Source organism: Oncorhynchus mykiss, chromosome 14 (assembly GCF_057628025.1).
Source record: "Oncorhynchus mykiss isolate SJ-2025 chromosome 14, ASM5762802v1, whole genome shotgun sequence".
In the NCBI taxonomy this organism is placed as follows: domain Eukaryota; kingdom Metazoa; phylum Chordata; class Actinopteri; order Salmoniformes; family Salmonidae; genus Oncorhynchus; species Oncorhynchus mykiss.
Genome location: NC_143035.1, coordinates 38,205,919 through 38,233,495, shown reverse-complemented (window position 1 = coordinate 38,233,495; position 27,577 = coordinate 38,205,919). Strand labels below are relative to the sequence as shown.

The 27,577-nt window shown below is 46.8% G+C and overlaps 1 protein-coding gene and 1 long non-coding RNA gene across 5 annotated transcripts in view; both read right to left on the bottom strand.

The window, feature by feature from the left end:
* The window catches only part of LOC149978360 (uncharacterized), a 441,331-nt gene that overhangs the window by 98,663 nt on the left and 315,091 nt on the right, over positions 1-27,577 (bottom strand). The gene's annotated exons all lie outside the window — the stretch shown is intronic.
* Positions 13,490-27,577, bottom strand: part of LOC110489230 (uncharacterized) — a 43,923-nt gene continuing 29,835 nt past the window's right edge. For all 4 annotated transcript variants that reach the window (XM_036943513.2, XM_036943514.2, XM_036943515.2 and 1 more), the window contains 2 exons: positions 23,072-25,362; positions 13,490-14,925 (listed from right to left, as the gene is read on the bottom strand). In XM_036943513.2, the coding sequence (XP_036799408.1) occupies positions 13,981-14,925; positions 23,072-25,362 (3,236 nt within the window). In that variant the 3' untranslated portion in view covers positions 13,490-13,980. The remainder of the gene's footprint in view (positions 14,926-23,071; positions 25,363-27,577) is intronic.

Genomic DNA, 27,577 nt, shown 5'->3' with positions numbered 1-27,577 from the left:
GTCCCTACATGCAGCCCAGTCCCCTACATACAGCCCAGTCCTCTACATACAGCCCAGTCCCTACATGCAGCCCAGTCCCCTACATACAGCCCAGTCCCTACATACAGCCCAGTCCCTACATGCAGCCCAGTCCCTACATACAGCCCAGTCCCCTACATACAGGCAGTCCCTACATTCAGCCCAGTCCCCTACATAAAGCCCGCCCAGTCCCCTACATACAGCCCAGTCCCCTAAATACAGCCCAGTCCCTACATACAGCCCAGTCCCCTACATACAGCCCAGTCCCCTACATACAGCCCAGTCCCCTACATACAGCCCAGTCCCCTACATACAGCCCAGTCCCCACATACAGCCCAGTCCCCTACATACAGCCCAGTCCCTACATGCAGCCCAGTCCCCTACATACAGCCCAGTCCCTACATGCAGCCCAGTCCCCTACATACAGCCCAGTCCCCTACATGCAGCCCAATCCCCTACATACAGCCCAGTCCCCTACATACAGCCCAGTCCCCACATACAGCCCAGTCCCCTACATACAGCCCAGTCTCTACATGCAGCCCAGTCCCAAACATACAGCCCAGTCCCCTACATACAGCCCAGTCTCTACATGCAGCCCAGTCCCCTACATACAGCCCAGTCCCTACATGCAGCCCAGTCCCCTACATACAGCCCAGTCCCCTACATACAGCCCAGTCCCTACATGCAGCCCAGTCCCCTACATACAGCCCAGTCCCTACATGCAGCCCAGTCCCCTACATACAGCCCAGTCCCCTACATACAGCCCAGTCCCTACATGCAGCCCAGTCCCCTACATACAGCCCAGTCCCTACATACAGCCCAGTCCCTACATGCAGCCCAGTCCCTACATACAGCCCAGTCCCCTACATACAGCCCAGTCCCTACATGCAGCCCAGTCCCCTACATACAGCCCGCCCAGTCCCCTACATACAGCCCAGTCCCCTACATACAACCCAGTCCCCTACATACAGCCCAGTCCCTACATACAGCCCAGTCCCCTACATACAGCCCAGTCCCTACATGCAGCCCAGTCCCCTACATACAGCCCGGGTCCTACATGCAGCCCAGTCCCCTACATACAGCCCAGTCCCTACATGCAGCCCAGTCCCCTACATACAGCCCAGTCCCTACATACAGCCCAGTCCCCTACATACAAACCAGTCCCTACATGCAGCCCAGTCCCCTACATACAGCCCAGTCCCTACATGCAGCCCAGTCCCCTACATACAGCCCAGTCCCTACATGCAGCCCAGTCCCCCTACATACAGCCCAGTCCCTACATACAGCCCAGTCCCCTACATACAGCCCAGTCCCTACATACAGCCCAGTCCCCTACATACAGCCCAGTCCCTACATACAGCCCAGTCCCCTACACACAGCCCAGTCCCTACATACAGCCCAGTCACCTACATACAGCCCAGTCCCCTACATACAGCCCAGTCCCCTACATACAGCCCAGTCCCATACATACAGCCCAGTCCCTACATACAGCCCAGTCCCCTACATACAGCCCAGTCCCTACATGCAGCCCAGTCCCCTACATACAGCCCAGTCCCTACATGCAGCCCAGTCCCCTACATACAGCCCAGTCCCCTACATGCAGCCCAGTCCCCTACATACAGCCCAGTCCCCTACATACAGCCCAGTCCCTACATACAGCCCAGTCCCCTACATACAGCCCAGTCCCTACATGCAGCCCAGTCCCCTACATACAGCCCAGTCCCTACATGCAGCCCAGTCCCCTACATACAGCCCAGTCCCTACAAGCAGCCCAGTCCCCTACATACAGCCCAGTCCTCTACATACAGCCCAGTCCCTACATGCAGCCCAGTCCCCTACATACAGCCCAGTCCCTACATACAGCCCAGTCCCTACATGCAGCCCAGTCCCTACATACAGCCCAGTCCCCTACATACAGGCAGTCCCTACATGCAGCCCAGTCCTCTACATAAAGCCCGCCCAGTCCCCTACATACAGCCCAGTCCCCTACATACAGCCCAGTCCCTACATACAGCCCAGTCCCCTACATACAGCCCAGTCCCCTACATACAGCCCAGTCCCCTACATACAGCCCAGTCCCCTACATACAGCCCAGTCCCCACATACAGCCCAGTCCCCTACATACAGCCCAGTCCCTACATGCAGCCCAGTCCCCTACATACAGCCCAGTCCCTACATGCAGCCCAGTCCCCTACATACAGCCCAGTCCCCTACATGCAGCCCAATCCCCTACATACAGCCCAGTCCCCTACATACAGCCCAGTCCCCACATACAGCCCAGTCCCCTACATACAGCCCAGTCTCTACATGCAGCCCAGTCCCAAACATACAGCCCAGTCCCTACATGCAGCCCAGTCCCCTACATACAGCCCAGTCCCTACATGCAGCCCAGTCCCTACATGCAGCCCAGTCCCCTACATACAGCCCAGTCCCTACATGCAGCCCAGTCCCTACATACAGCCCAGTCCCCTACATACAGCCCAGTCCCTACATGCAGCCCAGTCCCCTACATACAGCCCGCCCAGTCCCCTACATACAGCCCAGTCCCCTACATACAGCCCAGTCCCCTACATACAGCCCAGTCCCTACATACAGCCCAGTCCCCTACATACAGCCCAGTCCCCTACATACAGCCCAGTCCCCTACATACAGCCCAGTCCCTACATGCAGCCCAGTCCCCTACATACAGCCCAGTTCCTACATGCAGCCCAGTCCCCTACATACAGCCCAGTCCCCTACATGCAGCCCAGTCCACTACATACAGCCCAGTCCCCTACATACAGCCCAGTCCCTACATACAGCCCAGTCCCCTACATACAGCCCAGTCCCTACATGCAGCCCAGTCCCCTACATACAGGTCCTACATGCAGCCCAGTCCCCTACATGCAGCCCAGTCCCTACATGCAGCCCAGTCCCCTACATACAGCCCAGTCCCCTACATGCAGCCCAGTCCCTACATGCAGCCCAGTCCCCTACATACAGCCCAGTCCCTACATGCAGCCCAGTCCCTACATACAGCCCAGTTCCCTACATACAGCCCAGTCCCTACATTTAGCCCAGTCCACTACATACAGCCCCCCCAGTCCCCTACATACAGCCCAGTCCCCTACATACAGCCCTATCCCCTACATACAGCCCAGTCCCCTACATACAGCCCAGTCCCCTACATACAGCCCAGTCCCCTACATACAGCCCAGTCCCTACATACAGCCCAGTCCCCTACATACAGCCCAGTCTCTACATGCAGCCCAGTCCCCTACATACAGCCCGCCCAGTCCCCTACATACAGCCCAGTCCCCTACATACAGCCCAGTCCCCTACATACAGCCCAGTCCCCTACATACAGCCCAGTCCCCTACATACAGCCCAGTCCCCTTGATACAGCCCAGTCCCCTACATACAGCCCAGTCCTTACATACAGCCCAGTCCCCTACATACAGCCCAGTCCCTACATGCAGCCCAGTCCCCTACATACAGCCCAGTCCCTACATGCAGCCCAGTCCCCTACATACAGCCCAGTCCACTACATGCAGCCCAGTCCCCTACATACAGCCCAGTCCCCTACATACAGCCCAGTCCCCTACATACAGCCCAGTCCCTACATACAGCCCAGTCCCCTACATACAGCCCAGTCCCTACATGCAGCCCAGTCCCCTACATACAGCCCAGTCCCTACATGTAGCCCAGTCCCCTACATACAGCCCAGTCCCTACATGTAGCCCAGTCCCCTACATACAGCCCAGTCCCCTACATACAGCCCAGTCCCTACATACAGCCCAGTCCCCTACATACAGCCCAGTCCCTACATGCAGCCCAGTCCCCTACATACAGCCCAGTCCCTACATGCAGCCCAGTACCCCTAAATACAGCCCAGTCCCCTACATGCATCCCAGTCCCCTACATACAGCCCAGTCCCCTACATACAGCCCAGTCCCTACATACAGCCCAGTCCCCTACATACAGCCCAGTCCCTACATGCAGCCCAGTCCCCTACATACAGCCCAGTCCCTACATGCAGCCCAGTCCCCTACATACAGCCCAGTCCCTACATGCAGCCCAGTCCCCTACATATAGCCCAGTCCCCTACATACAGCCCAGTCCCTACATGCAGCCCAGTCCCCTACATGCAGCCCAGTCCCCTACATGCAGCCCAGTCCCCTACATACAGCCCAGTCCCCTACATGCAGCCCAGTCCACTACATACAGCCCAGTCCCCTACATACAGCCCAGTCCCTACATACAGCCCAGTCCCTACATGCAGCCCAGTCCCTACATACAGCCCAGTCCCCTACATACAGCCCAGTCCCTACATGCAGCCCAGTCCCCTACATACAGCCCGCCCAGTCCCCTACATACAGCCCAGTCCCCTACATACAGCCCAGTCCCTACATACAGCCCAGTCCCCTACATACAGCCCAGTCCCCTACATACAGCCCAGTCCCCTACATACAGCCCAGTCCCCACATACAGCCCAGTCCCCTACATACAGCCCAGTCCCTACATGCAGCCCAGTCCCCTACATACAGCCCAGTCCCCTACATACAGCCCAGTCCATACATGCAGCCCAGTCCCCTACATACAACCCAGTCCCCTACATACAGCCCAGTCCCTACATACAGCCCAGTCCCCTACATACAGCCCAGTCCCCTACATACAGCCCAGTCCCCTACATACAGCCCAGTCCCCTACATACAGCCCAGTCCCTACATGCAGCCCTGTCCCTACATACAGCCCAGTCCCCTACATACAGCCCAGTCCCTACATGTAGCCCAGTCCCCTACATACAGCCCAGTCCCCTACATACAGCCCAGTCCCCTACATACAGCCCAGTCCCCACATACAGCCCAGTCCCCTACATACAGCCCAGTCCCTACATGCAGCCCAGTCCCCTACATACAGCCCAGTCCCTACATGCAGCCCAGTCCCTACATACAGCCCAGTTCCCTACATACAGCCCAGTCCCTACATGCAGCCCAGTCCCCTACATACAGCCCGCCCAGTCCCCTACATACAGCCCAGTCCCCTACATACAGCCCAGTCCCCTACATACAGCCCAGTCCCTACATACAGCCCAGTCCCCTACATACAGCCCAGTCCCCTACATACAGCCCAGTCCCCTACATACAGCCCAGTCCCCTACATACAGCCCAGTCCCTACATACAGCCCAGTCCCCTACATACAGCCCAGTCCCTACATGCAGCCCAGTCCCCTACATACTGCCCAGTCCCCTGCATACAGCCCAGTCCCCTACATACAGCCCAGTCCCCTACATACAGCCCAGTCCCCTACATGCAGCCCAGTCCCCTACATACAGCCCAGTCCCTACATGCAGCCCAGTCCCTACATGCAGCCTAGTCCCTACATACAGCCCAGTCCCCTACATACAGCCCAGTCCCCTACATACAGCCCAGTCCCTACATACAGCCCAGTCCCCTACATACAGCCCAGTCCCCTACATACAGCCCAGTCCCTACATGCAGCCCAGTCCCTACACACAGCCCAGTCCCTACACACAGCCCAGTCCCCTACATACAGCCCAGTCCCCTACATACAGCCCAGTCCCCTACATACAGCCCAGTCCCTACATACAGCCCAGTCCCTACATCTTGACAACAACATAGGTAAAGCGGTTGACCAGATGCTTTTCAGCTTCATCAGGAAGAATCGTACACATTATAATTATAATTAGGAAATCTGTTGTTATGAACACACATGAATATGGTGGTCTACATATTTTAGATGTTCCTACTCTTAATAATACTTTTTAAGATAAATTGGGCTAAACATTTCTTAAAGAATCCAACTTCAATTTGACATTTCATCCCTCATTATATCTTCTCCCGTTTTGGTGGCTTCAATTTTATGTTACTTTGTAACTATAACATTGATAAGATTCCTGCAAAACGATCTGCTTTTCACAGACAAGCATTCGTAGCGTGGTCGCTAATATGTAAACATAATATTTTCCCGTATAGATATTTCATTTGGAAAAATAAGGATATTTTGTATAGAAAGTCTTCATTAACTTTTTAATGTAGATCAATTGTTACTCAGTGATGAGTAATTTGTATTTCGTTACAATATCCCTGTAACACCTGAGTTGGCCTGTTGTCTTTGATGCTATTCCATCTGGAACTCTCATGTTATTTAGAGGTTTAACCAGACCTCACCTTGCTGACCTGCCCTCCTAGAGAGTTCTCCATAGTCTCTGATGCTATTCCATCTGGAACTCTCATGTTATTTAGAGGTGTAACCAAACCTCACCTTCTTGACCTACCTTCGCTTAATCCAGTTGACTCTCCAATAGAGATAGTGTTTCTCCCTTGTTCCCTCAGAACAACAGAGACCTGCTTTATTTCAAAGGGATATTGTATCTATTCCTTACGTCACAATTTACTGGAACATATTTGTCAATAATACCTGTTGGGAATAAAAGTCGAATTATCACCAGACAAATACCTGCTTGTTTAACAAGGTCAGAGAGGTCTCTCTTTCAGAATGATCCATGAGTATGACCCTGTGAATTATTACCTGAAGAAACTCAAAAAATACATCAACATTAACTGTACATTTTATGTTGAGCATCCAGAAACAGATTTGCATTTATTTTGACATTGTCTACATGTAAAGAAACTATGGAAAGATATTCATAGTTTTATAATTGTTAATATTCTTGATTACTGTTTTATTTATTTTTTTTATTTTTTTTATGGGAGAATGTGCTGCCCGGTTTCCTTAACCATAATAAGGATAAAGAAAAACAATTTTTACCTCCAAACTAATTGCGCTAATGGCAAAATGTAATATTCATAAATGTAAATTCACTAATAAATAACCACTCTTCCGTGTTTTCTAGAAGGAAATCCGAGCAGTACATTATTAAGAACATTCAACATTCTTCTAATCAGAAAGCTGTTAAAACAATCAATATGTGTGCATCCTCTAATGTCTCTGTATAATGTGTAATTTGTTGTAACCATTTCTAGCATATTTTACCATTGTCTGTTTGTATACTTCTTGTAAGTACACTGTTTTTTTTTTCAATAAAAAAAAAGCAGTTTTAACTAAAAAAGAAAGAAAGAAAGACCTGTCCATATCTGACCTGTGTTGTACTGCCACCTAGTGGTATGTTAGATTACTACAGGTGAAGATACAGCTCATTAAAACTCCCCTCTATTAGTTCCTACAGGTGGCAGTCTATGCATGGCCGTAAATCACCAATAATTCTCCTCCTTCATTTACATGTGTACAGCTGCCACAATATGTAGGCTACTTCAGCGGACGTGCTACCAGTCACAGACCTGCTGTTTTCAACTCTCTAGAGACAGCAGGAGCGGTAGAGATACTCTGAATGATCGGCTATGAAAAGCCAACTGACTTTTACTGCTGAGGTGCTGGCTTGTTGCACCCTCAAAAATCACTGTGATTATTATTATTTGACCCTGCTGGTCATCTATGAACATTTGAACATCTTGGCCATGTTCTGTTATAATCTCCACCCGGCACAGCCAGCAGAGGACTGGCCACCCCACATAGCCTGGTTCCTCTCTAGGTTTCTTCCTAGGTTTTGGCCTTTCTAGGGAGTTTTTCCTGGCCACCGTGCTTCTACACCTGCATTGCTTGCTGTTTGGGGTTTTAGGCTGGGTTTCTGTACAGCACTTTGAGATATCAGCTGATGTAAGAAGGGCTATATAAATACATTTGATTTGATTTGATTTGTCTATGTTCTCAGGACAAAATGAATTATCAAAATAGATTCATGTGAATGAAGCTAGTAGATGTTTAACTCCAGAATCAATATAAGTTGGTTCTCATGTTGTGAGATGGAGAAGTGCGTCCCAAAATGACACTCCCTATTCCCTATATAGTGCACTACTTTTGATCAGATACCTATGGGTCTTGGTTCAAAAAGTAGTGCACTATTTAGGGAATAGGGAGAGCCAATTTAAGATGAAAGACAGAGTATCGTTTACAGACCCCAGTCAGATGGCTGAAGGGGCTCAGAAAGCCCACAGGTCAGCCTGACAGACTTGTGTTTTCTTGTTAGCTGCTATCTGTATTGATTTTCTCTTGGTGGCTGCTGGTTTGCTGAATTAAATGATTCTGAGTTAGTATGTCGTCGTAGTCCTTTCCCCCCTGTCATATACTATAAAAGACTATGAGCGTGGATAAGAACCAGTGTGTCATGTGTGATGACAATAAAACACCGTTGATTTAGGTATTCTATGATTAGCCTGTACAAAATGTACAACGTCTTCTTACCATTGTAATATCCCAGATTAGCCTCTACAACTTCTACAGTACCTAGGCCCTTCTTACTGTTGTAATATCCCAGATTGGCCTCTACAACTTCTACAGTACCTAGGCCCTTCTTACTGTTGTAATATGCCAGATTAGCCTCTACAACTTCTACAGTACCTAGGCCCTTCTTACTGTTGTAATATCCCAGATTGGCCTCTACAACTTCTACAGTAACTAGGCCCTTCTTACTGTTGTAATATCCCAGATTAGCCTCTACAACTTCTACAGTACCTAGGCCCTTCTTACTGTTGTAATATCCCAGATTAGCCTCTACAATTTATACAGTACCTAGGCCCTTCTTACTGTTGTAATATCCCAGATTAGCCTCTACAACTTCTACAGTACCTAGGCCCTTCTTACTGTTGTAATATCCCAGATTAGCCTCTACAACTTCTACAGTACCTAGGCCCTTCTTACTGTTGTAATATCCCAGATTAGCCTCTACAACTTCTACAGTACCTAGGCCCTTCTTACTGTTATAATATCCCAGATTAGCCTCTACAACTTCTACAGTACCTAGGCCCTTCTTACTGTTGTAATGTAACTGAAGTGTTTTGTGACCTTAAATGGAAAGAGACCACGTTGATATAATTAGTGTCATCACCTTTATTTTGTTTTGTGTTCAATTATTTAAATAGCGGGGTACATGAGACATATTGTTGATACACACATTTTGTTGTTAGTCACATTATCAATTACATTTTTTTCTTTATTTTTCAAACTCAAGAAATCTCCCCCTCAGGTTTTTTTTTTAATTTAACAGTTAAAAACAAATTCTTATTTACAATGACGGGCTAGTAACAGTGGGTTAACAGCCTTGTTCAAGGGGCAGAACGACAGATTTTTTTCCTTGTCAGCTCAGGGATTTGATCTAGCAACCTTTTCGGTTACTAGTCCAACGCTCTAACCACTAGGCTACCCTGCCCCCTCTACACTCTAAACCACTAGGCTACCCTGCCGCCCCAACACTCTAACCACTAGGCTACCCTGCCACCCTCTACACTCTAACCACTTGGCTACCCTGCCGCCCCAACACTCTAACCACTAGGCTACCCTGCCCCCTCTACACTCTAAACCACTAGGCTACCCTGCCGCCCCAACACTCTAACCACTAGGCTACCCTGCCACCCTCTACACTCTAACCACTTGGCTACCCTGCCGCCCCAACACTCTAACCACTAGGCTACCCTGCCGCCTCTACACTCTAACCACTTGGCTACCCTGCCGCCCCAACACTCTAACCACTAGGCTACCCTGCAGCCCCAACACTCTAACCACTAGGCTACCCTGCCGCCCCAACACTCTAACCACTAGGCTACCCTGCCACCCTCTACACTCTAACCACTAGGCTACCTTGCCGCCACCAACACTCTAACCACTAGGCTACCCTGCCGCCACCAACACTCTACCCACTAGGCTACCCTGCCGCCCCAACACTCTAACCACTAGGCTACCTGCCTCCTCTACACTCTAACCACTAGGCTACCCTGCCGCCCCAACACTTTAACCACTAGGCTACCCTGCCAGCCCTACACTCTAACCACTAGGCTACCCTGCCGCCTCTGCACTCTAACCACTAGGCTACCCTGCCGCCCCAACACTCTAACCACTAGGCTACCCTGCCGCCCCAACACTCTAACCACTAGGCTACCTGCCACCCTCTACACTCTAACCACTAGGCTACCCTGCCGCCCCTACACTCTAACCACTTGGCTACCCTGCCGCCCCAACACTCTAACCACTAGGCTACCCTGCCGCCTCTACACTCTAACCACTAGGCTACCCTGCCAGCCCAACACTCTACCCACTAGGCTACCCTGCCGCCCCAACACTCTAACCACTAGGCTACCCTGACCCCTCTACACTCTAACCACTAGGCTACCTGCCACCCTCTACACTCTAACCACTAGGCTACCTGCCACCCTCTACACTCTAACCACTAGGCTACCTGCCACCCTCTACACTCTAACCACTAGGCTACCTGCCACCCTCTACACTCTAACCACTAGGCTACCTGCCACCCTCTACACTCTAACCACTAGGCTACCCTGACCCCTCTACACTCTAACCACTAGGCTACCTGCCACCCTCTACACTCTAACCACTAGGCTACCTGCCACCCTCTACACTCTAACCACTAGGCTACCCCGCCGCCCCTACACTCTAACCGAGGGGGGGGGAGGGAGGGAGGGGGTTACTCGAGACTGATCCCCACAGTGGTAACATCTGAAATACCACCCTATCCCTATAGTGTGTTGTTGATATACAGATGATTTCTACCGTTCGGTAGCATTTGGACGTTTTCGTCTTCTCTCATTTCATCTTCTCTTATCGTGAATGTTCTGACAACTCGTTGTGAGACAAGGAAGAAAGAAAAGACACCCAGCGAAATGTGTTTACACATAGTGAATAGGATGCCATTTAAGACACAGGCGCGACAGTGAGAAGGTTATTCCTGCTTACCCAAGGTGCCAAGCCACCATAATACCAGCTGTCCCTGTCAGTCAGAGGTTCGTCAGGGTTGTATTCATTAGGGTACACTGTAGCAAAACGCTGTGCAAAGGAGAACAAATCCTTATTTTACGAGTTCAGGTAGTCCCTTCTTGTTTCACGCCCTTTTTTTTTCTTCTGTTTTGGGTGTCTAATGAATACAGCCCACATGTGACGCGTCAGTCATCTGCAGATGCAGCGGTCACATAGAGTCCTATGTGTTTAGGGGACAAGGATAGAACCACTCCTGTGTTTCCTGTGGTCCTGTTCTGTTTGTGATCCGCTACGGGGCCGGAGGGAGAGATGTGGAATGATGTCCGTGGCCTTGGTGACCCCCCCCCCCCCCCCCCCGCCCACACCCCCCAGCCTTGAAATACAATGCCTCCAGAGGGTTGAAGTTCAACAGTTATATTTACTGATCATTGTTTTTAACTGTATAACATATGAAAGCCTATTATAGTGTGTTCAGTGTGTGGCGGCGGTCTCTAACTGTTACTATGCAGATTATGGAGAAAGAGTGTGATTTCTGTGTGAATGACACCTGTTTCAGCCAATCAAAGTTAGTTCGATACTGTGTGTGCCAATAGGAATGTGGAATGAAAAAAATAAGTGCAAAATCAAGTGAAACTTGATCAAATACAAAACTAAACTAAAGCAAACTGTGCATTTAGAGTATTGTATGTGGAATACAGGGCCTTGCTTCAGCAAGAGTTTGGTCATTTAACAAAAACCTACTCCTATCGTCCGATCCCAACCTCGATCCCCAACCTCGATCCCCAACCTCGATCCCCAACCTCGACCCCGATCCCAACCTCGATCCCAACCTCGATCCCCAACCTCGACCCCGATCCCAACCTCGACCCCGATCCCAACCTCGACCCCAACCTCGATCCCCAACCTCGATCCCCAACCTCGATCCCCAACCTCGACCCCGATCCCAACCTCGATCCCAACCTCGATCCCCAACCTCGACCCCGATCCCAACCTCGACCCCGATCCCAACCTCGACCCCAACCTCGATCCCCAACCTCGACCCCGATCCCAACCTCGACCCCGATCCCAACCTCGATCCCAACCTCGATCCCCAACCTCGACCCCGATCCCAACCTCGACCCCGATCCCAACCTCGACCCCAACCTCGACCCCGACCTCAACCTCAACCTCGACCCCAACCTCGACCTCAACCTCGATCCCGACCCAATGTCTGTAACCTACTCTTAACCATCTCTCGTGGAATGACTCTTTTATTCATCTTTCCTATTGGCCACCTTGATCGTCATCGTCGTGGTACACACAGATGTTTGTCTCTACAACATTAGTGACAACAAACCCAACCCCTTTTCGTTTCCTACCTATCGCTCAGAATGCAGTATTTTCTACATGCTCTCATTGATGTCCCCAGCCATTGTTAGTTTGTTGTCGGTGCCCGGAGTAGTAGACACATCAGTATTAGAAACGGTAACATTGTGTCCCATTGGTTAACACAGAAAACCTCACATAAACTATCTCCATAAAAGGTCAACCCTCTTTTTGTCTCCGTCTCTCTTCTACCTGCCAATCTGTACATTCATTTGAAACAAAGCTGTACACAAAACAACATACAGTAACTGTATATACAGTATATAATGGGGATATTATTGCACTGCGAAAGGTAAAGAAGCCCCCCCCCCTGTTGATTTAAAAAAGGATATACTCTACCATAGTGTACATTTTGGGCCATTTGTGATTTTTTTTTTCAACACCACAACAACGTTCCTTGATTCTTTGCATAGTAAAGTTCTGGAATGGTGGAGAACCTCTACATCGTAATCCAGAGCCGTATTTATAAAATGTCAATGTAAATGTACATGGCTCTGACTCCACCCATTCTATTTCTACGTGCTCATTCAGAGTTGGAAGAGTAATAGTCAGTTTTTTTGTTGTTGTTTTGTTTTCCCAATCTAATAACTATCACGTCAACTTTCAAAGGGATTTGTTTGTTGAAAGCCTAGTCCAGAAAACTAATATTATATTACAAAACTCCTATACCTGCCTCCCTGTAGACACGACTACTACAGGACTAAAACGGACCTCTTCATACTCTGTATGCGTCCTAAATGGTGCTCTGTTTCCAAATGGCACCCTATTTCGTGCACCACTTTTGACCAGGGCCCCATAAGGCTCGGGTGTAAAGTAGTGCACCGTAGAGAATAGGGTGTCATTTTAAAATGGCACCCTCTTTCTCTCCCCCCAGTTTGACCTGTGTCAGACCTGCAAACATCACGTCAACCTATGGTTTAACTGCATTCTTTTCTATTCCAATGTATACCCAGCAACATTAAAACATTTGTATATATATATATATACAAAACAACTGCAAAGGGCCTATCTACGACACCCCAGTATCAGTGTCTTACGTGGGGGATGAAAAGTGTAACACTGTTTTGAAAACACTGCATCATTCCAGATATTGTCTTTGGTATTTTTCTTCTAGCCTGTATACCTTTTTTTGTTTGTTTTTTTTTTGGTACAAATTACAATAAACACCTTTTTTTTTTTTAAGAGTAAACATAAGTAAGCTACTGTAATAATTTCATTATTCAAGGAACTCTTGTCAAAGTCAAAAGCTTGTTTTACATTTCAGCAATTACAAGGTCCATATCACAAGTCTCTTTGGATTTTAGAATCCCTTTCATTTCCTTTTTGTGTGTGTAATAAGTGTATAACGTGTTTTTAAAGATGTAAGAATGAGAGGAAGAGGCAACAGTGAATTGTCCCTTCATTCGCCTCTCAGTAATCCCACTGTTGAGCTAGCTCTGAGCTTGACGGTCCTGGACTCTTCTATAGCCAGCCAGCCAAATCAGTGGGTTTTAGTTGACTTTAAAATCACCGGACAGGTTGCTTCTAGGTCCCAGCTGCATTGTAAGGGCATCGGGTTCTTTACTATGTGGTCAACATTATTGTCCTTTACTCCAAAGCAACAAACACACAAGGTCAGTTCCTTTCAAAGTCCTTTCCATATCTCCCCTGTGAGGCAAGCGCTGAGCTGGCCCTCCATCTTAGATGCTCCTATAGGTCACTGAAATTAAGAATTGTCCAAAACCCACCAGTCCCTTTTATCACTGTTTTTTTTTCCTTTCTCTTATTTCGCTTAATGGTCCTTTCTCCTGACCTTCTCTCCCCGGCTCCCCCTAGAGGTCGGTGCCAAAACTGCCCCTCTTCACCCTCAGGCTGCCGCCCCAGCCCCGGGGACAGGTGTTGTGGGTACGCTGCAGTCCTGGAGACCTCAGCCCAGAGTCCTCCGACTCCACCGAAGCATCCGAGTCAGTGAGGGACCTGGTGTTGTAGAGCCTTACTGGGGACCGGATTACCCCTGTAGGGGTGGGAGGAGGGCTGGCGAAAGGGGGAGACTGGCACCCCATGGCCCTGGACTGGTAGGGGCTGAAGGGGGGTTTGGAGCTGCTGCTACTGTGGTCGTAGCCCTGGTGGTGCTGGTGGGTGGTGTTGTCACCTAGTGGGGAGATTGGGAGGTTGTGGCCGCTCAGAGCACCTGGGGACGGGCTGTTTTTACGTTTGGCCGCGTTGATGATGTTCTTGGCTAACAGGCGATGGTTTGCGTTGGAGTTGTTGGGGCTGACAATGGGAGACTGGCATCTGGAACCCCAGGGAGGGGACAGGGGTGAGGGGGAGAGAGGAGAGGTGATGGTGCCTTGGTGAGAGGGTCTGGAAGAGGAAGAGTTGGAGATGGTGGTGGAGAAAGGCTTGGTTGTCTGGTTGATGTTAGGGGATTGACAGCGGGACCCCCAGGGAGATACAGGCGATATAGGTGAGGTGGTAGTGGATGGTTTAGGCCTGGATAAAGAGGCTGTAGAGAAGGGTTTGGTGGTCTGGTTGACCACCGCGGGGGACTGGCACCTCGTCTCCCAGGGTGGGGAGACAGGGGAGGTGGGTGTGGTGGTGCCCTGGTGCTGGGGCCTGGAAGAGGAGGAGGAGGTGATGCTAGTCTGGGGGGTAGGGGACCGGACCCCACTGGGAGTGGGGGGTCCCTCTGGGCTGCTGAACCGACGGGTGAACTGGGGTGTCCTGGTGGGAGTGGGGGTGGTGTGGGTCGGGGTTGGAGGCGACTCCTTCCTCGTCTGTGGAGAGAGAGTCAAGAGTATAAAGACGTGAATGTACAGAGACATGAATGTGAGACACCATGATGATGCTAAACAAGGTTAGAGAGACATGAATGTGAGACACCATGATGATGCTAAACTAGGTTAGAGAGACATGAATATGAGAAACCATGATGATGCTAAACAAGGGTAGAGAGATGAATGTAAGATAAACTAAAGGCCTTCTATGCTCGCTTCGAGGTAAGCAACACTGAAGCATCTATGAGAGCACCAGCTGTTACGGATGACTGTGTGATCATGCTCTCCGTAGCCGATGTGAGTAAGAGCTTTAAATAAGTCAACATTCACAAGGCCGCAGGGCCAGATGGACTACCAGGACGTGTACTCCGAGCATGCTGGCAAGTGTCTTCACTGACATTTTCATCTTCTCTTTGACAGAGTCGGTAATAGCAACATGTTTCAAGCAGACCACCATAGTCCCTGTGTCCAAGAATGCTTTTAAAGGCTGATCATGGCTCACATCAACACCATCATCCCAGACACACTGGACCCACTCCGATTTGCATACCACCCCAACAGATCCACAGATCTCTCCACACTGCCCTTTCCCACTTGGAACGGAAGGAACCCCTATGTGAGAATGCTGTTCATTGACTACAGCTCAGTGTTCAACACCATAGTGCCCTCAAAGCTAAGCTAAGGTCCCAGGGACTGAACACCTCCCTCTGCAACTCGATCCTGGACTTCCTGACGGGCCGGCCCCCAAGTGGTGAGGGCAGGCAACAACACATCCACCACACTGACCCTCACCACAGGGGTCCCTCAGGGGTGCGTGCTTTGTCCCCTCCTGTACTCCATGTTCACCCACGACTGTGCATGACTCCAACACCATCATTAAGTTTGCCGACAACACGATGGCAATGTTCCCTGAACATATTTTTTCGGCACTGAGAAAATGTCAGGTCTTGCTGAGTGCAAACTTCAACGTTGTGAAAAGTCTGTGCAACTCCTGGTGTGCTTTTATTGTAAACACTGAGGTTGTACCCACTTTAAGTTACAGTTATAACAATGGCTACTGTAGCTATTTGGTCCTAATGTAGGCCTATTAGAATGGTCTACCATCAAAAACAAAAAGGTGAAAATGCATCCCATAATATTCTAACATGTAAAATAGCTGTTCTATCATTCAGCCTGTATTAGCAGCCAATGTGTGGTGTTCAATGTAAGCCTACATTCAGTGTTTTTTTTGTTGTTGTTGAGTTTTTGAAAAAATATGCCTGGCTTGAAATGAACCTGTTGATCCACTTGTCCTTCAGACAAGGATGTGACTGAAAATGTGTTGTTAGATGCAAGAAACCACTATACAAAATAAAGTTAATTATTATTCCCATACCATTATTAGAGAGAAAATAAATGATGCCTCTGCCTAATGGCTACTTAGCTCATTCTGTCTCAAAAAATACAACACGGCCCTATTAGGACAGAAGAAATGCTCTTTACCTGAGTTTCTTTTCAAAGATGTCTAGAAATGTACATGTTTTGTGTTCTTGTTGGAGGCGACCACTCCTCCACTGCTGACTACAAACTATCTATAACTGAGCTAATAAGTCACTAAGGATATTAACTAACTGTTCACATGTGGCTACATGCAGCTCTCACTTTGATGAGTGCATCTACTCACAACAAATGTATCTACTCACAATCGCTCATGCTGTAAACACAGTCCAGTTCTAAGGAATGGCACAAATCCATATATGGCAATGGTCTATTTGCATATGGGGATACTGCAGCTCTGATTGGTTATGCCGCACAGGTCTGTAGAGTACGGGCTGAGTCATCCCTGAGTCAATGCAATATAATCCTACTGGGGTGCAAAAAATATATATATTGTATACTAAGTCTTGCTTAGTTCATTTTGTTTCAGTATGTTGCATTGAAAGTGGCAATTCACCCAGTAGAGGAAAACATTGATAGTGTTAACGAATGCGGTAAACTGGAAAGTTTATTTTGCACAATGGTGGTAAACGATGATGAGACCAGCCAATAGGGAGGAGGTCAGAGACCTGGCAGTGTTGTGGCAGGACAACAACCTCTCCCTCAATGTCAATAAGACAAAAGAGCTGATGGTGGACTACAGTAATCAGGGGGGGGGGGAGCGTGCTCCCATTCACATCCACGTGACTGCAGTGGAGCGGGTCGAGAGCTTCAAGTTCCTCTGTGTCCACATCACTAAGGATCTATCAACGTCCAAACACACCAACACAGTTGTGAAGAGGGCACGACAACGCCTCTTCCCCCTCAGGAGTCTGAAAAGATTTGGCATGGGCCCTCAGATTCTCCCCAAAAAATCAACAGCTGCACCATTGAGAACATCTAGTCTGGCTGCATCACCGCTTGGTATGGCAACTGCTTGGTATGGCAACTGCTTGGCATGCGACCGCAAGGCACAACAGAGGGTAGCGCGTACGGCCCAGTACATCACTGGGGCTGAGTTCCCTGCCATCCAGGACCTCTATACCAGGCGGTGTCAGAGGAAGGTCCAAAAAACTGTAAAAGACTCCAGCCACCCTAGTCATACACTGTTCTCTCTGCTACCGCACGGCAAGCGGTACCAATGCACCAAGTCTGGAACCAACAGGACCCTGAATAGCTTCTACCCCCAAGTCATACACTGTTCTCTCTGCTACAGCACGGCAAGCGGTACCAATGCACCAAGTCTGGAACCAACAGGACCCTGAATAGCTTCTACCCCCAAGTCATACACTGTTCTCTCTGCTACCGCACGGCAAGCGGTACCAATGCACCAAGTCTGGAACCAACAGGACCCTGAATAGCTTCTACCCCCAAGTCATACACTGTTCTCTCTGCTACCGCACGGCAAGCGGTACCAATGCACCAAGTCTGGAACCAACAGGACCCTGAATAGCTTCTACCCCCGAGCCATCAGACTTCTAAACAAGACTGCTAAATAGTAAATTAAATGGCTACCTGTCCCAGACTACCTGCATTGACCCATTTGCACCAACTCTTGTGCACTGACTCTATGCACACACACACTTGACTCTACCCACAGACTCACACATACTTACACCGACAACCCCAACGCACACACACACACACACACACACACACCACATGCGCCCACACACACACATAACATGCACACACATGCGTACTGACGCCCCACACACACACACACACACTCTTTCACACTCACCCTTACAAATACATACAGTACATAGCTACCTCACTTACCTCGTACCCCTGTCCATTTCTCGGTACTGGTACTTCCTGTATATAGCTGTGTTATTTTCTACTTCCTGTATATAGCCATGTTATTTTCTACTACCTGTATATAGCCATGTTATTTTCTACTCCCTGTATATAGCCATGTTATTTTCTACTCCCTGTATATAGCCATGTTATTTTCTACTTCCTGTATATAGCCATGTTATTTTCTACTTCCTGTATATAGCCATGTTATTTTCTACTTCCTGTATATAGCCGTGTTATTTTCTACTTCCTGTATATAGCCATGTTATTTTCTACTTCCTGTATATAGGCATGATATTTCTATTCTCTGTGTGTAGAGTAGGTAACCTAGTGGTTAGAGCGTTGGGCCAGTAGCCTAAAGTTGCTAGATCGAATCCTCTGAGCTGACAAGATAAACATTTGTCGTTCTGCCCCTGAACAAGGCAGTTAATCCACTGTTCCTCGACCGTCATTGTAAATAAGAATTTGTTCATAACTGACTTGCCTAGTTAAATATGGGTTAAAAAAATTAAATGTAGACATGTTATTTTCTACTACCTGTATATAGCTATGGTATTTTCTACTTCCTGTATACAGCCATGTTATTTTCTACTTCCTGTATATAGCCATGGTATTTTCTACTTCCTGTATATAGCTATGGTGTTTTCTACTTCCTGTATATAGCTATGGTATTTTCTACTTCCTGTATACGGCCATGTTATTTTCTACTTCCTGTATATAGCCATGTTATTTTCTACTTCCTGTATATAGCTATGGTATTTTCTACTTCCTGTATATAGCCATGTTATTTTCTACTTCCTGTATATAGCCATGTTATTTTCTACTCCCTGTATATAGCCATGTTATTTTCTACTTCCTGTATAGAGCCATGGTATTTTCTACTTCCTGTATATAGCCATGTTATTTTCTACTTCCTGTATATACCCATGTTATTTTCTACTTCCTGTATATAGGCATGATATTTATATTCTCTGTGTGTAGAGTAGGTAACCTAGTGGTTAGAGCGTTGGGCCAGTAGCCTAAAGTTGCTAGATCGAATCCTCTGAGCTGACAAGATAAACATTTGTCGTTCTGCCCCTGAACAAGGCAGTTAATCCACTGTTCCTAGACCGTCATTGTAAATAAGAATTTGTTCATAACTGACTTTCCTAGTTAAATATGGGTTAAAAAAATTAAATGTAGACATGTTATTTTCTACTACCTGTATATAGCTATGGTATTTTCTACTTCCTGTATACGGCAATGTTATTTTCTACTTCCTGTATATAGCCATGTTATTTTCTACTTCCTGTACATAGCTATGGTATTTTCTACTTCCTGTATATAGCCATGTTATTTTCTACTTCCTGTATATAGCCATGTTATTTTCTACTTCCTGTATGTAGCCATGTTATTTTCTACTTCCTGTATGTAGCCATGTTATTTTCTACTTCCTGTATAGAGCCATGGTATTTTCTACTTCCTGTATATACCCATGTTATTTTCTACTTCCTGTATATAGGCATGATATTTATATTCTCTGTGTGTAGAGTAGGTAACCTAGTGGTTAGAGCGTTGGGCCAGTAGCCTAAAGTTGCTAGATCGAATCCTCTGAGCTGACAAGATAAACATTTGTCGTTCTGCCCCTGAACAAGGCAGTTAATCCACTGTTCCTAGACCGTCATTGTAAATAAGAATTTGTTCATAACTGACTTGCCTAGTTAAATATGGGTTAAAAAAATGTAATGTAGACATGTTATTTTCTACTTCCTGTATATAGCTATGGTATTTTCTACTTCCTGTATACGGCCATGTTATTTTCTACTTCCTGTATATAGCCATGTTATTTTCTACTTCCTGTATATAGCCATGGTATTTTCTACTTCCTGTATATAGCCATGTTATTTTCTACTTCCTGTATATAGCCATGGTATTTTCTACTTCCTGTATATAGCCATGGTATTTTCTACTTCCTGTATATAGCCATGGTATTTTCTACTTCCTGTATATAGCCATGGTATTTTCTACTTCCTGTATATAGCCGTGTTATTTTCTACTTCCTGTATATAGCCGTGTTATTTTCTACTCCCTGTATATAGCCGTGGTATTTTCTACTTCCTGTATATAGCCATGGTATTTTCTACTTCCTGTATATAGCCATGTTATTTTCTACTTCCTGTATATAGCCATGTTATTTTCTACTTCCTGTATATAGCCATGTTATTTTCTACTTCCTGTATATAGCTGTGTTATTTTCTACTTCCTGTATATAGCCGTGTTATTTTCTACTTCCTTTATATAGCCATGGCATTTTCTACTTCCTGTATATAGCCATGTTATTTTCTACTTCCTGTATATAGCCATGTTATTTTCTACTTCCTGTATGTAGTCATGTTATTTTCTACTTCCTGTATATAGCCATGGTATTTTCTACTTCCTGTATATAGCCATGGTATTTTCTACTTCCTGTATATAGCCGTGTTATTTTCTACTTCCTGTATATAGACATGGTATTTTCTACTTCCTGTATATAGCCATGGTATTTTCTACTCCCTGTATATAGCCATGTTATTTTATACTCCCTGTATATAGCCATGTTATTTTCTACTTCCTGTATATAGCCATGTTATTTTCTACTTCCTGTATATAGCCATGTTATTTTTTATTTGTTATTCACTGTATCACTTTTTAATCTTATGTTTAACTCTGCATTGTTGGGAAGGGCCCGTCAGTAAGCATGTCACTGTTTGTCTGCATCTGTTGTCTACGAAGCATGTGACATATCTGTACCTACTTAGGCCCTAAGGGTAACCTGTACCTTGAGCCTGGAGTATGTTTTCATGCTAGACAAGAAAGGCCAATGGGTCATACCATTCTTTTGAAGGTAGGGGCCATGGGTCATACTATTTGTCTGAATGCTTTTAACCCTTGGGGGCTTTTAGAAAGCTAAGACCCTTTCTTCACAAAAAAAAAAAACAGGTTGTGGAATGCAGTGTGATCACTCATATTGTACAGGGTGTTTCCATTACCTTAAGAGAGAATCTTTTAAAACTGTTACTCCTTTAAAAAAAAGACTGATTGTTGGTTTTGCTTTGATGTATTTGTGTGGTGTCTATTGACTGTTTTTAAATGTTTTCCTGCAGAGATATACATGTGGTCGATGTACTATATGCTTCAGTAAACTATGGCAATAGAACCTGATTATGGTTATGATTATGGGTACTATAAAGGTAGATGAGTGGAAAACGTCAGGGTAGAAGAAACAGACGACAGGCTAGGGTAAAAAGAAGACAAAACAAAAGAAAGAAGTTTCCAGGAAAACAGAAAGGATAAAGGTTTAATCAGGAGAGAAAAAGAAACAGTCCAAAACAGGAAAAAAAAGAGAAGTTTCTAGATACAGAATTGGAAAACAGAAATCAGCACATAAAAGATTAGAGACACAGAACAACCAAAGTCCTTGGTGTCAGCTAGCTGGTTTAGTGATCAACACATCTGAAAACATATTTTTTTATTCTATATTGTTGTTCTATGAATGGGAAATGAGTGCATCAGAGATAAGAGAAACGAGGAAGCTATACCTATTATTATTATTATTGTCCACTAGCTCCAAACACTTGTATGTTTTGAGGCTCACCTATTTGGTTTTAGTAAACAACGTCGTAAATCTGAAAACAATCACAAGTTATATTTTCATTCTATGTCGTTCTACGTATAAACACCTCACCTGAAATTATGGCTCAGTCAAGTCGTAAAAACCATTTCAGATACGTTACATCAAAATGGCACGCAGCAGTGTGTAAATGACTGACATCGATGGCCTCAGAGTCAGAGGCTCACAGGACGCTAATAGCGGTATATCATTTGGTAGTTCTCGTCTAAGGGCTGAGAAACTGAGAATCAGAAGTCTAGGTCTACGTCTCAAATGGAACCCTATTCCCTGTACAGTGCACTACTTTTGACCTTGGGCCCTGGTCAAAAGTAGTGTACTGTACAGGGAATAGGGTGCCATTTCAAACAGCAGTCAGTCTATATTAGAAACAGAGACATTAAAAGGGAGTTCCCTGCCTGATACTTTCATGTCTGTAAGCTTGTATTAAATTACTAAATCATAGATCATATAATAGACGCCAGAGCATCTGTTAAAGGGCTGTGTGTATCTTGTTTTCTTTTGTTGATCTCTGCTATTCTCTTCTTCTCTCTCTCTGCTATTCTCTTCTCTCTCTTCTCTGCTATTCTCTTCCTCTCTCTCTTCTCTCTCTTCTCTGCTATTCTCTTCTTCTCTCTCTCTGCTATTCTCTTCTCTCTCTTCTCTGCTATTCTCTTCCTCTCTCTCTTCTCTCTCTTCTCTGCTATTCTCTGCTATTCTCTTCCTCTCTCTCTCTCGCTCTCTTTCTTTCTCTTTCTCTTTGTATCAAGTCTTTCTGGAGACTTGAAGGGGAAAAACACTGGAAAAAGTGTGAACCCGATTTCTCACCCCAATTTTCTTTAGAAGTTGACGGAAGTACACTCAGTGGTTTTTATATATTGTACTATTTGTCAAATATTCCCCTGTTAATCTGACATTAAATAATGTTCCTTTTCTGGGATTTGATTTAACCACTAATGAAGCAGCAAAACCATGAAATCAAGATTCCACAAGGAGCTCAAACAAAATGTGTGGCTTTAAGTGTAGAGAAATAATCTATGTTGAGCTTTGTACTGTGAAATAACATCAACAGTGATGTCTAATCCTGTAGTATCTAGGTATCTAATAAATCGACTGTGTGTATCCGTTGTATCTGTTGTTTGCAATATAGTAAAATAAGGCTCTTTCTGTCTATCTGTTGTACTTTGGTCATGTTAACACAGTTCAGAGTAGAAACAGAGTAAAAGCAGAGTAGATCTATTGGTAGAAGAAAGAAGGCCTCCACACCTGGGGTTCGATCCCTGCCCTCTTGGCAGAGAAGGTGGGTCTGGGTGTCTGGACGCTCGACCGAGGAGAGGCCACTCTCTCCGGAGAGAAGACAGAGACAGGAGAGGTGATCCTGGTGTCCCTCAGCTGAGTTCCCCCGTGTTGAGGAGGATAGTTATCCCCACCTCCAATTCCTCCTGTTGGGGCCTGAAGTGAGGGGGACAGGGTAGGCCTGAAGCGGGGCAGGCTGTTGTAGTTGTGTGATGGAGGGTTGGAGGAGGGCAGGGAGGCCTGCCTGGAGTAGGCCTCAGATGAGACCAGGGGTTTAGGTGGTGGCGGGGCCCCCCGGGGCAGAGTGCTCAGCAGGGTGCTGGTAGAGTCCTGGACTGGGTTGAAGATGAACAGGGAGGAGTTGAGCTGGTAGGGCTTGTGCCTGGAGAGGTCCATCTCTATCTTGGTGCAGCCGTTCTCCAAGGGTGGTTCCTCTGGGACCGGGGCCGGAGTTTGAGCCTGCTGGCTGGGCCTCCTGTTCGAGGGCTGAGGGGTCTGGAGGTTCCGGGTCAGCCTGGCACTGAGGTCAGTGTTGTTAGCGATAGCTTTGACCCGGCCAGGCATATTAGATGGATAGACCCAAGATGGCGGCAGAGATGCTGTGGGAGATGGAGACCTCATCTGACCACCTCCACCACCAGACACATTCTGGTTCTCCACTACGTACTTCTCCATCCTGGACTGGCGCTTAGCGAACAGCTCGGCCCCCTTCCCTGATGCATTGGTCAGGATCTGCTCTGGCTGGTGCTGCCCCCTGGGCTCCCTGGTCCTGGAGCTCTTGAGACAGGAGGACCACTCCGGCACGTTGGCAGCCTCCGCCTTCACCTCCTCCCTGGCTAGGAAGTTAGAGGCCTCGGCCCCCAGAGCCAGCAGCTCCTCCTCTGGGGCTGAGTCGGGAACGGAGCGGAGGCCGTGCTTCTTCCTATCATCGTTCCCCTGGACCAGAGAGAGGAGTTCAGGGTTGGGTGCCATGACAGGCTTCTCCTTAAAGGTGAACATGGACTTCCTGGCTGTCGACGATCGTCTGATGGCCGCCGCCCCTTCCTCCAGGATTCCCGTTTTGATTGGCTGCTGCTGGTTCTGTTGGCCTATAGGCTGAGGGGTGAAGGGAACAAAGGTGTTGGGTCTAGGGGAACTTGGAGGAGGGATGTTGTGGGTGACAGGAGGGTTGGGGGGTAGATACTGGGACACTGGGGCAGCTGTAGGAGGAGGGTTGTACTGGGGGACGGGTGTAGACCTAGGGAACATGACGGTAGACATGGCGGGAGGACTGGAGAGAGACTGGGAGGGAGGAGGAGGATGGATGGGGAAGGCTGGGAGAGGAGGCATGGGGTATGAGGGAGGAGGAGGAGGAGGGGAGAAGGCTACGGGGCGAGTGGCAGTGAAAGGAGGGAGAGGGGGAGTGGAGTCTGAGGTAGCTGGGGGAAGAGTTGGGGTAGGATAAGAGGGAGCTGGAGGTATGTTGTTATCCATGACGGGACTCCTGGCCTTTGGGGACTTGGGTTGTACGGTGGGCGGGGAAAAGAAGGGTCTGGCTGTCCGGTTTACGATGGTGGGGGCCTGTCTGGACAGGGACATAGAAACTCGCCCGCCATTTTGGATCTCTCCAGCAGACCCCTGGGTGCTGTGGAAGCCATTACGGGTCTCAGGAGGAGCTGTGGGGTATGTGTATGACCCCCTATTCATCCCCACTTCCTCTCTGACTGGACCGGTGTTGTTGTCATTTACTGATATTATCTCATCCTTCACTTCACCCTCAATATCCTCGTATATTTCCTCTCTTTCTCTCTCTCCACTCCTCTCTTCCTCCTCCCCTTGTCTCTCGTTCACAGGCTGGAAGTGTCTCTCCTGTGTCACTGTTTCCACTTCCTCGTAGATGTGCTCGTCACCTGGGTCCTTCATGATGTCACTTCCAGTGACCTCACTTCCAGAGGGTGGCGACCAGAGTGGTTGTTTTGTCCCGCAGCAGTTCAGTTGTCTGTCTGTCTCTGTCCCCTCACTAGGTCCCCCTCTGTCTTCTTCCCATGTCAGGTTGTTGTTCCTGGTATCTCCGTCTCTCTCCTCTCGCTCCTCTTCCCTCGTTCTTTCCCCGCAGCTCTCTAGCGTGAAGGCGTTGACTCTCTGCTGGCGGCGGTTGAAGAGCTGGACTCCGCGGGAGTTGGAGCAGCCAGACGGGACGGTCAACTGGGCAGCGATGATCTGTGACCTCACCCTCGCCTCCTTCAACTCCTTCTCTGATAGGCTGGCGCTACGTGTCAGGTCTGGAGGGGGGGGGGGGGGGGGGGGATAGAGGTAAGGAAAGTAATAGAGAGGAGGAGGGGGAGAGAGGGATGCAGGAAGAGAGAGAGGAGAGAGAGAGAAGTAGTGATGGAGGACGGTGGGGAGAGAGAGAGAGATAAATCAAGATTGTTATTTGATGACAGCAACAAAAGCTTGGACAAATTCATTGAACTCATAACCCCAGAACAGACTGGGGACGTGTGTTAGTTAGCTATCATCTTTTACAGAAAACAAAAGAAACCATTTCAACACCTCTGTTGAAAGCATTCCCTCAACAATAAGCGTTGTAAATGTTCAAACTAATGTGAACCAACGAGGACAAGGTTTTAACAAGTCATAAATTCACTTATTCCACATTTAGTTGTGTCACAGGCTGAATTCATAACGGATACAATTTTTTACCCCCTCACCTATCGACACATAAAACCCCATAATGACAAAGTGAAAACATTTTTTACCCTCTCACCTATCGACACATAAAACCCCATAATGACATAGTGAAAACATTTTTTACCCCCTCACCTATCGACACATAAAACCCCATAATGACAAAGTGAAAACATTTTTTACCCCCTCACCTATCGACACATAAAACTACATAATGGCAAAGTGAGAAAAAAAAATGTACCCCCTCACCCCTCGACACATAAAACCCCATAATGACAAAGTGAAAACATTTTTTTGAGTCTTTTTCAAATTTACTGAAAAAATGAAATACAAAAAATATCTAATTTCATAAGTATTGACACTGCTGAGTCAATGCACGTTAGAATATACGATGGTACGTCTCGAAGAGTTTTGCACACCTGGATTGTACAATATTTGCACATTATTAATTTCTAAATTCTTCAATCTCTGTCAAATTGGTTATTGATCATTGCTAGACAGCCATTTTCAAGTCGTGCCATAGATTTTCAAGACGATTTAAGTCAAAACAGTAACTAGGCCACTCGGGAACATTCAATGTCGTCTTGATAAGCAAATCCAGTGTATAATTGGCCTTGTGTTTAAGGTTAATGTCCCGCTGAATTTGTCTCCCAGTGTTTGTTGGAAAGCCTCTAGGATTTTGCAGCTGCTTAGCTCTATTCCGTTTTTTTTTTTAATTATCCTAAAATAAACTCCCTAGTCCCTGCCAAAGACAAGCATACCCATAACATGATGCAGCCACCACCATGCTTGAAAATATGAAGAGTGGTAATAACTTCACCATGCTCATAGAAATACTTGTCAGCTTTTTTTTTATCGTTAAAAAAACATTTTTTTTATCTACCAATAGGTGAGTTTCTTTGTGAGGCACTGTAAAACGTCCGTGGTTTTTGTGTTTGAAATTCACTGCTTGACTGAGGGCCTTAACAGATAATTGTATGTGTGGGGTACAGAGATGAGGTAGTCATTCAAAAAGTACATTAAACACTATAATTGCACACAGTGCAACTCATTATGTGAATTGTTAAGCACTTTTTTTTTTACTCCTGAAATTATTTAAGCTTACCATAACAAAGGGGTTGAATAGTTATTGATTCAAGACATGTCAGCTTTTCATTTTTTAAATAATTTGTAGAAATTACAAAAAACTTAATTCCACTTTGACATTATGGGGTATTGTGTGTAGGCCAGTTACACAAAATCTCAATTTAATTAATTTTAAATTCAGGCTTTAGCACAACAACGTGGGAAAAAGTCAAGAGGTTTGAAAACATTCTGAAGGCAGTGTAGCTGTACTATTTAAAAAGGCAGTGTAGCTGTACTATTTAAAAAGACAGTGTAGCTGTACTATTTAAAAAGACAGTGTAGCTGTACTATTTAAAAAGGCAGTGTAGCTGTACTATTTAAAAAGACAGTGTAGCTGTACTATTTAAAAAGACAGTGTAGCTGTACTATTTAAAAAGACAGTGTAGCTGTACTATTTAAAAAGACAGTGTAGCTGTACTATTTAAAAAGGCAGTGTATCTGTGCTATTTAAAAAGGCAGTGTAGCTGTACTATTTAAAAAGACAGTGTAGCTGTACTATTTAAAAAGGCAGTGTAGCTGTACTATTTAAAAAGGCAGTGTAGCTGTACTATTTAAAAAGGCAGTGTAGCTGTACTATTTAAAAAGGCAGTGTAGCTGTACTATTTAAAAAGGCAGTGTAGCTGTACTATTTAAAAAGACAGTGTAGCTGTACTGTTTAAAAAGGCAGTGTAGCTGTACTGTTTA